The 12,177-nt window shown below is 38.2% G+C and overlaps 1 protein-coding gene across 1 annotated transcript in view; it reads left to right on the top strand.

The window, feature by feature from the left end:
- The window catches only part of SOS2 (SOS Ras/Rho guanine nucleotide exchange factor 2), a 113,059-nt gene that overhangs the window by 97,858 nt on the left and 3,024 nt on the right, over positions 1-12,177 (top strand). The window contains 2 exon segments of the mRNA XM_034937515.3: positions 2,911-3,172; positions 3,671-3,712. Of these exon segments, the coding sequence (XP_034793406.2) occupies positions 2,911-3,172; positions 3,671-3,712 (304 nt within the window).

Genomic DNA, 12,177 nt, shown 5'->3' with positions numbered 1-12,177 from the left:
AGTTTCCAGTTACTGCAGGAGTTTGCAGTGGCAACAGAAGTAGTAGAAGATGAACTCTAAGTAGCTAAAAGTGAAGCAAGATATAGAAGGAAGTAAAAACACAAACCAACTTTAGGTGAAGCAGGAAGTCAGGTAGTTTCATGCTATCTCATCTTCACAATTGTGTGATATATGAGGGGACTTCAGAAAGTTCATAGAGACCGGGCATGGTGGCTCACACCTGTAATCCCAGCACATTGGGAGACCAAGGCAGGCAGATTGCTTCAGCTCAAGAGTTTGAGACCAGCTTGGGCAACATGGCAAAACCCTGTCTCTACCAAAAATACAAAAAAATTAGCCAGGCATGGTGGTGCACGCCTGTGGGGCAGAGGTTGCAGTGAGCCAAGATCACTCCACTTCACTCCAACCTGGGTGACAGAGCAAGACCCCGTCTCAAAAAAAAAAAAAAAAAAAAAAAGAAAGAAAGAAAAAAAGTTCATGGAAAAATGGAATGAAAAGATAAATTTTTTGATAGAATTAAAAGATAAACATAAAAACATAAACTTTATTTCCCAACATAAGCTTCCTCAAGTTCAGGACACTTTTGTAAGCTCTAATACCAACCATTTTGTCCATCCCTAAAAAACTAAAGATCCTGGGAATTTAACCATGTCATTGCAGTCTCTTTTACATTATTAACTGAAGAAAAATGGTTGCCCTTTAATTTTTTTTTTTATAATTAGGAAACAAAAAAAGTCAGAAGGAGCCAAGTCAAGACTGTAAGTGGATGCCTAATGATCTGCCATCAAAACTCTCAAAGAATTGCTTTGGTTTAATGAGAGGGATGAGCAGGAGCATTGTTGTGGTGGAGAAGGTCTCCTTGGTGAAGCTTTCCTGGTTGTTTTTCTGCGAAAGCTTTGGCTAACTTTCTCAGAACAGTCCCATAGTAAGCAGATGTTATTGTTCTTTGACCCTCTACAAACTCAACAAGAAAAATGCCTTGAGCGTCCTAAAAAACTGTTGCCATGACCTTTGTTTTTGTTTTTGTTTTGTTTTTTTTGAGACAGAGTCTCGCTCTGTCACCCAGGCTGGAGTACAGTGGTGCAATCTCAACTCACTGTAACCTCCACCTCCCAGGTTCAAGCAATTCTACTGCCTCAGCCTCCCACGTAACTGGGATAACAGGTGTGTGCCACTATGCCCGGCTAATTTTTGTATTTTTAGTAGAGATGAGGTTTCACCATGTTGGCCAGGCATGTCTTGTACTCCTGACCTCAAGTGATCCACCTGCCTCGACCTCCCAAAGTGATGGGATTACAGGTGTGAGCCACCATGCCCAGCCTTTTTTTTTTTTTTTTTTTTTTAATGGCAATAGAGTCTTGCTATATTGCCCAGGCTGGTCTCAAACCCCTGGCCTTAAATGATCCTCCTGCCTCAGCCTCCCAAGGTGCTAGGATTACAGGCATGAGCCACTGTGCTTGGCCAACCTTTGCTCTTGACTGATTTGGTTTTGCTTTGACTGGACCACACTTCCACCTCTTGGTAGCCATTGCTTTGATTTTGCTTTGTCTTCAGGATGATACTGGGAAACCGTGTTTCATTTCCTATTAACAGTTTTTCAGAGAAATGCTTCAGGGTCTTGATCTCAATTATTTAACATTTCATTGAAAGTTTTGCTCTTGTCTGCAGCTGATCTGGGTGCAATGGTTTTGCCATCCATCTAGTGGAAAGTTTGCTCAACTTTAATTTTTCAGTCAGAATTGTATAAGCTGAACCAGTTGAGATATCTGTGGTGTTGGCTATCATTTCTGTTGTTAATCATAGGTCCTCTTCAATTAGAGCAGGAATGAGATTTTTTCCTCAGAAATTGATGTTGATGATCTGCCGCCATTGGCTTTACCTTCCATATCATCTGATCCCTTGTTAAAAATGAGTTATCAATTTGTAAACAGCTGATTTCTTTGGGGCATTGTCCCCATAAACTTTTCATAAAGTATTAGTGATCTCACCATTCTTCTACCCAAGCATCATCATGGATTTGATATTTGTTCTTGCTTCAATTTTAGCAGAATTCATGTTCCTCTGATAGGGATTCTTTACAAACCGATGTGTTATCCTTCTTAGTATCTCAAACTAGATATGTTTGAGCATCTCAAACTGTTCAGACATGTTATAATAAGTTAGTATGAGTTTATTTTGATGGAAAAAAATGAAAGTCATGCATAGTTATTTCATAATAGACATTTGCCATGCACTTTTTGAAAACCCCTCATAGATCTTATTCTCATTTTACAAAGGAAAATAGTGAGATTCCAAGGGGTTAAATAAGTTTTTCAAGGCTGCATAGCTAGATATTGGCACAGTTGAGATCTTAACTCAAGTTTTCTGATCTAATTTCTGTGTTTTTTATTCGATTACTCCTGCCAGAACTTGAAAAATGGGACAGAGGTGAGGGTGGGAGACAATGATAGGAATTTTCTCCAGAGATTTTAAAAGCATCAATGTAGAGGTTGATCATTTAGTATAGGAAGGGGAAAAAATGATCTTTTTTTTTCTGAAGCATATAGCATAATATGTTTCATAAATTATGTTCCCAGTAAATGTTTATAAAATCTATATAGATATTTTCAAAGAGAAGTTTAGGTTCATATGTTTTAGGAGTAAAATGTGATTTTCACATAAAATTTCAAGAATTTTATTTCTGCAGTGCTGAAAAGAGACTTACTTATATTCCAATTCATTTTAAAATTAAGCCAGTCAAATCCAGAAGATTCTACTAGAATGATACAGGCTGTCATTGCAGACTGAAGGACTGCACGCTTAAGAACTGTATGCTTAAGAACTAATAAGACTAATAAGGTAGCTCTAAGTCACAGAAACAAATTGCTGTCTATGCAAATTTGTGACATTAATTATGTTTGCTTTTCTCAGCCTAGGAAATCAACTTTTTCCTTAAAATCTCCTGGAATAAGGCCTAACACAGGCCGACATGGCTCTACCTCAGGTACTTTACGAGGTCACCCAACACCATTAGAAAGAGAACCATGTAAAATAAGCTTTAGTCGGATTGCTGAAACTGAGCTGGAATCAACAGTGTCAGCACCAACCTCTCCAAATACACCATCTACTCCACCAGTATCTGCTTCTTCAGACCTTAGTGTATTTTTAGATGTGGATCTCAACAGCTCCTGTGGTAAGTATTTGATGTAAACCGCTTGGTAAAAAAGGAATCCTGTGTCTCAGATAATTCTTATCATTTTAATTAGGGAACTATAGAATCCTTTGCAAACTATATTAGTGTGAAAAGTGATATCTAAATGTGAAAATAATGATTAATACAAGAAGTAGAGCATAATTTGTGCATTGTTGATGCATATTATCTTCTAATTTACTCATTCAACAAAGATTTGTTTAGTACCTTTTGGGTCCCACTACCAGTCTAAAGGGAGCAATAGATGATGAATAAGAAAACAAATAGATAAGTTCTGTGATAGAGGGGGAACCATTTAATGCTAAGAAGGAAAACCATTCTAGATACAGAAGGTTCTGGGTTAATTTTTTTAAAAACTAACAAGGCAAAAGATGATGATAAAATTCTGCACTGTGTATTGCGTATTATTTTTGGAAACATTTAAAAAATAATACCTACATGTTACCTTCCTTTTCAAATTAATTTTTCTTATTCCAATAGGCAGCAATAGCATCTTCGCTCCAGTGCTTTTGCCACATTCAAGTAAGTATAATTTAAGTTGATTCTAATGAAATGACTGTAAAGATAATAATCTGGTTGATTATATTTGAGTATTTTGAGTTTTGGCAATATTAAAGTATAAGAAAAGTTATAAATAAATTTAATTATTTGCTTACAACTGTGTACTACTTAAGCTTCACTATAGTTTATTTTCATCATTTTTTATGATCTGTTCTAAGGGCTATATGGCCTTGAAGAAATTACTTACCTTCCCCACACTTGTTAAGGATCAAATGAAATAACTCTATAGAACACCTAGCCGGGTGCGGTGGCTCACGCCTGTAATCCCAGCACTTTGGGAGGCCAAGGCAGGTGGATCACGAGGTCAGGAGTTCAAGACCAGCCTGGCCAACATAGTGAAACTCTGTCTCTACTAAAAAATTACAAAAATTAGCCGGATATGGTGGTGCACGCCTGTAGTCCCAGCTACTCAGGAGGCTGAGGCAGGAGAATCACTTGAACCCGGGAAGCAGAGGTTGTGGTGAGCTGAGATCAGGCCACCACACTCCAGCCTGGGCAACGGAGTGAGACTCCATCTCAAAAAAAAAAAAAACAGAAACAAAACAAACAAACAAAAAAACACCATCTAAAATATTGCTTGGCATAGAATGAATAGTAATTTCATGTCAGTTGTCTTTCTTCCTTACCCTTTTCAAATCATTTTCCCATGGCAATAATATAGTAAATGTTTATCAGGTTCCCGGGATATCCTCAGTCACTTATTTTTTTTTACATCATCTTATTTAATTAAAGCAGTAAATTTTAAGTAAAGCACTATTCTATCATTCCTAATTATTTCATAATTTATAACTTTTAATGCTGTGAACTTTCTTTCTGTGGTCATTTGTTTAAAACAAAATAACTCAAAAATGAACACAGCACCTTTGGGTATAATTCTCTCAATCTGGAGAACATCTGCTTCGAGCATAGTAAAATATATAGTAGCAAGGTTCCCTATCTTATGAGAAAAATAAGCTTAGTCTTTTAAATGTTTAATTTTATATTTTAGGTTAAAAAATTTTTATCTGGCCAGGCACAGTGGCTCATATCTGTAATCCTACCACTTTGGGAGGCTGAGGCAGGAGGATCACTTGAGGTCAGGGCAACATAGCAGTTCAAGACTAGCCTGGGCAACATAGCAAGACCCTGTCCTCCCTACCAAAAAAAAATTTATCAAAGTGACATATTAATAGAATTTAAAAGGGAAATAGTGCTAAAACACTTAAAATGAAATTAACAGTGGTTCTCTACCTCAAGTCTCCCCACTCCTTTTCTTGTTCTCCAAGGACACTTCCACATTTCTAAATGATGTTTTTGTAGTCTCTCTTGAGTCATTAATTTTAGACAATGTTTACTGATCTCCTCTTATGGTGGATGAGAATTTCATGTCTACCCTGCCTATACTTAACCACATTTGGGGCAAATATTATTCACTGCTATGCTTCCTTTCTTGTATAGCTCTGTTTCCTGGAGTTCATAATTGCCTCACTAATGTTTAGATTCGTTTGTTTGTTTAGGTTTGTTTGTATGTTTGTTTAGCACCTTTCCATGCCCTTTCATAGCAGTTTTCCATAAAGTCAGGCAAATCAGGGAACCTAGCAGGGTTTTCCTTTTTCTTTTCTTTTCGTTTCCCTTTCCCTTTCCCTTCTTTCTTTCCTAGAATCTTCCTTCCTGGTGCCTTTTTGTCCCCCGTTCCAGTTTGGACTGGTTGATATTCAGGTATTGACCCTGCTGTCATCCTAGAACTTTCTTTCATTGTCATCCTAGAAATTCCCTTTGCCTCCCTCCTGTGTTGGATCCTTGTTTTTGGATTCCTCATCTTCTTTCTTGATATGCTCCCTGATTTTAATAGGAGTAACTCCTTTAGTAGCTACGTGAGAAAAGATAATACATATGACCTAAACTTTTTAAGTTATTGCATATATGGAAACCTATTATACCTTTTTTTGTTTATTTTGTGGAAGCCTATTATACATTTAATTGTTAATAGTTTAGCTGGAAATAGAATGTAAAAAATAATTTGACTCAGAATCTTGAAGTCATTTTCCTCCACGGTCTTCTGCCTTTCATAATTCCTGCTGAAAAGTCTAATACCATTCATTTACTTACTCAGTACATAATTTTTAAATGCCTGATAATGTGCAGGCTCTATTCTAGATGTGAGAGTGATAGCAGTGAATGAAATAGACAAATATCTTTCTCTCAATGATCCTACAGTTTCAATCTTTTTTTAAACTTAGAGCATACTTAACAGTAGCAGAGGACCCAATGTCATACAGAGGGACCCAAATATACAGAGCCTTAAATGAAATAGAAGTTTATTCCTCACAATAGCCAGAGCAAGTAAGCAACTCTGCTCCACTGGGTTTTCCAGCTAAGCAGGGCAATTCAGAATTCTCAAGATGTGACTTCCATCTCTGTCTTGAGTACCTGCTGTAGTTGTTACCATTTTTTGGCTAGCAGGAAGATGGAGGGCAAGGAGCTTTGTTATAAAAACATGATCTGGGCCGGGCGCGGTGGCTCACGACTGTAATCCCAGCACTTTGGGAGACCGAGGCAGACAGATCACCTGAGGGTCAGGAGTTTGAGACCAGACTGACCAACATGGTGAAACCCCATCTCTACTAAAAATACAAAAATTAGCTGGGCATAGTGGCGTGTGCCCGTAGTCCCAGCTATTTGGGAGGCTGAGACAGGAGAATTGCTTGAACCCGGGAGGTGGAGGTTGCAGTGATCCAAGATCGTGTCATTGCACTCCAGCCTGGGGCGACAGAGTGAGACTCTGTCTCAAAAAAAAAAAAAAAAAAAAAAAAAAAAAGGAGACCTTCTTAGTTACAAAGGAAGCTAAGAAACGTCTCTAACTAGGTAGCCATTTGCCTTACCAAAATTCGTGGGATCCTATTACTAAAAGGAAAAAGGGAAAGGTGTACTGGGAAGCAGCAGGCTCTGCCACAATATGTTGAAGAAACTTTTAAGGCATTCTCTTTATTCTTAATAATCTACAGCTTCACAATGAACTGCATTGATGTGGGTATTTTTTTTTTCATTTTGCCATCTACTTAATGAGCCCTTTAAATTTAGAGATTCGAGTGTTCGATTTCCAGAAAATGCTTCCTGTTGCTTTGGTAATAATTTTTCCCCCAGCATGCTCTCTGACTCCTTTTGTGGAGCTCCTTTTTCTTATTCTCATACATCCTAGATTGATCCTCCAATTTTCTTGTCTTTTATCACCTCTTGTCCATCTCTTTGTCTTCTTGTTCTGTTTTCCTGGAAGATTTCCTGACTTTATCTTTCAGCTCTTCTATTTATTTTCTTCATCTGTCATAATTTTGAATTTCTAAGAATTCTTTTCAGTTACCTCTGATTGTGCCTTTTTTTAATAGCATCCTATTCTAATTTCATGGATGCACTGTCTTATCTCTCTTAGGATAATAATTATAGTATTTTTAAATTTTATTTTTAATCGACAGATAATTGTATATGTTTATGGGGTACAATCTGATGTTTTGATACATTGTGGAATGATCAAATCAGCTAAGTTGCATATTCAGTGGCTGGGCAGGGTTGGACCAGGAAAGGGGAGACTTTAGTCAATGGATGCAAAGTTTCAGTGACTATAGTTAATAATAATGTATATCTCTGGATAGATAAAAGAGAAGATTTTAAATGTTCTCACCACAAAGAAATGATGAATATTTGAGATGATGGATAATTACAGTATTTTTGAAAAAAAAATTTGTTTTGTTTCTAGTGTTGTCTCTTTTCTGACCTCCTTTCTTGTATTAGTTGTAGTCTCTTGTCTTTCATATTGGAGGCTTTCCTTTCTTGTCCAGTAGTATTTCTGTTCATATTTTAGAATGAGGGGGAAACTGATGGGAAGTGCTGTATCTATATCCATGGGCACTTATTGACTTGTGGGTTTCACTGTAGAGTGATGGAATGTAATTTTTTACTTAGGAAATCCCCAAATGTTAGAATCTATAGGCATTTTCTCTAAGAATGTTTAGTTTCTCTAAAGAAGGATCTTTGAATCTTCTGCCTGGGGCAATCTCGCCATGTAGTATGGATATCTGTGTTTTCAGCTCAGACTAGTATCCCAAGTCTGGGGTTTACATTTTCCAGAGAATAAAACTGCCAGTCTCCTACAGAGGTGGGAATGAGGTCATTGCCTGGCCTCACTAAGTAGGGGAGAGGAGAATGGGGTTCTAACTCTCCCTTATCCAGACTTAATCAAGTCTTCTGTTTTCATGTCCATGCCTTCCTTTGTACCAAATGCCTTTAGCTCCTGAATCCTTATTTGGTTCTGTGGGGCAGATTTGCTGCTGCTTGTCAGTATTACTCTCTGTAGACATTTGGGTTTCATCTTCCTCCATCTGTCTCCATATACATTATAATCTACCTTCATGAATTAAAGCTTCAGCTTCATATATTTCCTGGCTTTATTGAAGTTTGTTGATATTTCTTATTTTTCTTGTTGTTCTGTGGTGGAAATGTCATTACACTATTAGTTTCTTAGTACTGCCATAACAAAGCACCACAGACTGAGTAGCTTAAAAGAGCAAAAATGTATTGTCCCACAGTTCTGAAGGCCAGAAATCCAAAATCAAGATATTGGCAGGGCCATGTTTACTCTGAAACTTGGAGAAGAGAATCCTTCCTTGCTTCTTCTAGCTTCTGGCATTTGCTGGCAATCCTTGGCATCTCCTGATTTGTAGATGCATCACTTCAGTCTTTGCCTCCATTGTCATGTGGCTGTCTTCTCGCGGTATGTTTCTTTATTTCTTCTCCTCTTCTTATAAAGACACTGGTCATGTCATATTGGATTTGGATCCATTTTAATGACCTCATCCTAACTTCATTACATCTGCAAAGACTATATTCCAAATAAGGTCACAATTATAGGTACTAGGTTATGGGACTTCATCATATCTTTGGGGGAACACAATTCAACCCATAACACTGTGCCATCGTAGAAGTAGGAATTCTAGACATTATTTTGAATGGTAGTAAAATACATTTTCCATATAAGAAAATTTTACATTTTGAAATTTAATAGAAAATTGAGAATAACTGCATTAAATTCTGAATATTCTAAAATAAATCCCCAAAGAAAATAAAATATTCATAGCAAGTATGAAAAGTACTCAGATGAAATGAGAAAAACGGCAAGACTCCATTCACAATGAACATGGGTACTTCACATCAAAGGAAGTATATCTTGTAAAGAAACATAGATAATTATAGATAGTTCAGCATCATTAGAAATCTGAGGAATTTTACACAATAGTGAGTTGCCATTTTAGTCTTTTGAATTAATGTGGTTTTTTTTGTTTTAGTACGAGCAAGCCTATGGTAAAAGGCACATTACTTATCCCCATGTAAATTGGTATATTAGTATAACCCTTTTGGAATCTGAATACAACATATCAAACCATAAAAATGTTCACACCCTTTGATGTTACTGATTCAGTAGATAATTGAATACTTAGTTTGTACCAGTTACTCTGCTAAGTACAAGAGATTCAGTGGCAAACAAGAAAGACAAAGCCTCTGCCTTTTATTTATACAAAATACCCAATAAATGTTTGGAAAAAGTTACATGCATGAAGATTCATCCTACTCTCTCGTCTTTTCTTCCACTTCACTTGTCACTGCTTGGTCTCTCTTGCTGGTTCCTCCTCACCTTCCCAAACTATTGACATTGGAAGGCCTTAGGACTCAGTTTCTGGACCTCTTCTCACTCACTTGGTTGTTCAGTCTTGTATCATTTACATGATGATAATTCCCAAGTTTATATCTAGCCAGAACCTCTCTTCTGACTTCTAGACTCATATATTTAATTACCCATTTAACATCTCCAGTTGGATATCTAATAGGAATCTCAAACCTTACCTGTCTGAAACTGAGCTTCTTATTATCCCCTCCAAAGTTGTTCCTCTCACTGCCTCCTCATCTCCATTCTAATTACAAGCATCCAGTTACTTAGGCTAAAAATAGTGTAATAGAAGTATCTTTTACTTCTCTCCCTTTCTCACACGCCAAATGTGACCTATCAACAAATCTTGACTACTCTCAAAATATATCCAGAATCTAACAATTTTTTGCCATCTCCACTGCTGCCACCCTGGTCCAAGCCACCATAACTTTTACCTTGTTTATTACAGTAAGCATCCTGACTTCTTATCTTCTCCACTTCAGTATGTTTTTAGTACAGCAGCCAGAATGATCCTTTTAGAATCTGAGTTAGACCTTGTTTTACTTGTGCTTAAAGCCCTCTGGTGGGCCGGGTACGGTGGCTCACCCCTGTAATCCCAGCACTTTGGGAGGCTGAGGCGATGGATCACCTGAGGTCAGGAGTTGGAGACCAGCCTGGCAAACATGGTGAAACCCCGTCTCTACTAAAAATACAAAAATTAGCTGGGCCTGGTTGCAGGCGCCTGTAATCCCAGCATACTCAGGAGGCTGAAGCAGGAGAATTGCTTGAATCCGGGAGGTGGAGGTTGCAGTGAGCTGAGATCACACCACTGCTCTCCAGCCTGGGCGACAAGAGTGAAACTCCATCTCAAAAAAAAAAAAAAAAAAAAAAAAAAAAGCCCTCTGGTGGCCTTCCATCTCACTCAGAGTGAAAGCCGGTTCCTTTAAAGAACGCACAGGCCCTACACAGTTTGGGCTTGTTTGATCTGTCAGACCTCATCACTTATTCTCCCCCTTCACTCAGTCTGCCTCAACATAATAGACACATTATTGCATCAGTGCTTTGCTCTTGCCATTCCTGCTGTTTATAATACTTTTCAGCCATTTAGCCTCACAGCCTGCTCCCTTACCTCCTTCAGGCTGTTACCTTAGTGAAGCCTTCCCTAATAACCGTATTTATGTTGCTCCCCTCCCACCTCTTTCTATACTCTTTTCCAACCAAATATTTCTTGTCATAATTTATAGGCATCATACTTTTACTTATCTTTCCCTAACCTAGATTATAAGTTCCATAAGGACGTGAATTTTTGAGTTTTGTTCACGGTTATATTGCTAGTGCTTCAGACAGTGCCTGACAGTATTAGCAGGTGCCCAATAACTGTTGAATGAATGAATGAATGAATGGCAGAAAATTAGAAGTAACTTAGATAGCTAACTAACATTACAGAAATTGTTTAGTAAATTCTGCTATATTCACCAGTTTGGAATAAATGCAGGCACTAAAAAAGTTCATAAAAACTGTAGTCTTGTAGGGAAATGCTCTTGATAGACAATTAAATTGCATTCAGACTTCAGCAAGGGTTATTGATTGCCTACCATGGAGAAATATACTGGTTAAGTGGTGACTGTAGAGTCAGACCCAGATTCAGAGCTCTCATAGCTTTCCCATCATTCACATATCATCTGCTTCCATGAGTGTGTGTGTCTGTTACCACCTAAGACTGGCTTAATCAATAAGAAAACACTCAGACATACTTGGAAGCCTAGAGGAAGGCTGCTTTAAGACTGGTTGATTCAGTGACTCGATGATGTAATTAAAGACCAGGGTTCCTGTACTCCAGCCTGGGCGACAGAGCGAGACACCGTCTCAAAAAAAAAAAAAAAAAAAAAAAGACCAGGGTTCTTTTTGACTCTTCATTGTTTTGTCCAGATTATCAGCTTGATTTAAAGCTGTTTTCCCTCAAAATCATAACTGGCAAGAGCAGTAAAGGTTGTGTGCTTCTTTGTTCAGTCAAATTATATATAGAGAGAAGTACAGACAAGACAGTATGACAGAATGCTTTTCCAAAAAAGAGCAAGGAACTTCCTTTCCATTAGCCCCCAGAATATCTCCTTTTAAATTTCACTGGTCTGAATTAGGTTACATGCCTACAGTTAAACTCATCACTCTGGCTAAAGGAATGGGATTACTCTGATTGATTTATACCAATTAGGCCCCATCCCTGGAGCTAAGGGGTCAGGTTCACTTTCCCTAAAAAAATGGCTACTTGCATGAAAGAGAGGTAGATAAAAATCTGATCATGTTAAGAAAGTGAGTCCCATGCCTATTCCTTGCCTTGAATTGGGGTGCCCTGGGCAGGATTGGCCAACTAAACCAAATGGGACAGATTTACCACCACCGAAAGGAGTTCTCCCAAAGACGGGACAAACAATGCTGGCAGGTCTGAGGAACATCCTCTGCCTAACCTCCCCACACCATCTGCCAACCTCATAGGCATACCTTTTGTATCAGCTATTTCCCCCTGAGCCAACAGGACACCCCCGCAGAAGTAACTGCAGAGCCACATGATTGGGATAGCAATTTTTGACATAGAATAATTAGTTTGACATATCTACTTGGATGTCTCATAAGCAGTTCAGTTCAGAGTGTTTAGGAACATCCTCTGCCTAACCTCCCCACACCATCTGCCAACCTCATAGGCGTACCTGTTGTATCAGCTATTTCCCCCTGAGTCAACAGGACTCCCCCCGCC

The sequence above is a fragment of the Pan paniscus genome, chromosome 15 (assembly GCF_029289425.2).
Source record: "Pan paniscus chromosome 15, NHGRI_mPanPan1-v2.0_pri, whole genome shotgun sequence".
In the NCBI taxonomy this organism is placed as follows: domain Eukaryota; kingdom Metazoa; phylum Chordata; class Mammalia; order Primates; family Hominidae; genus Pan; species Pan paniscus.
This window is presented reverse-complemented; position numbering and strand designations above follow the sequence as displayed.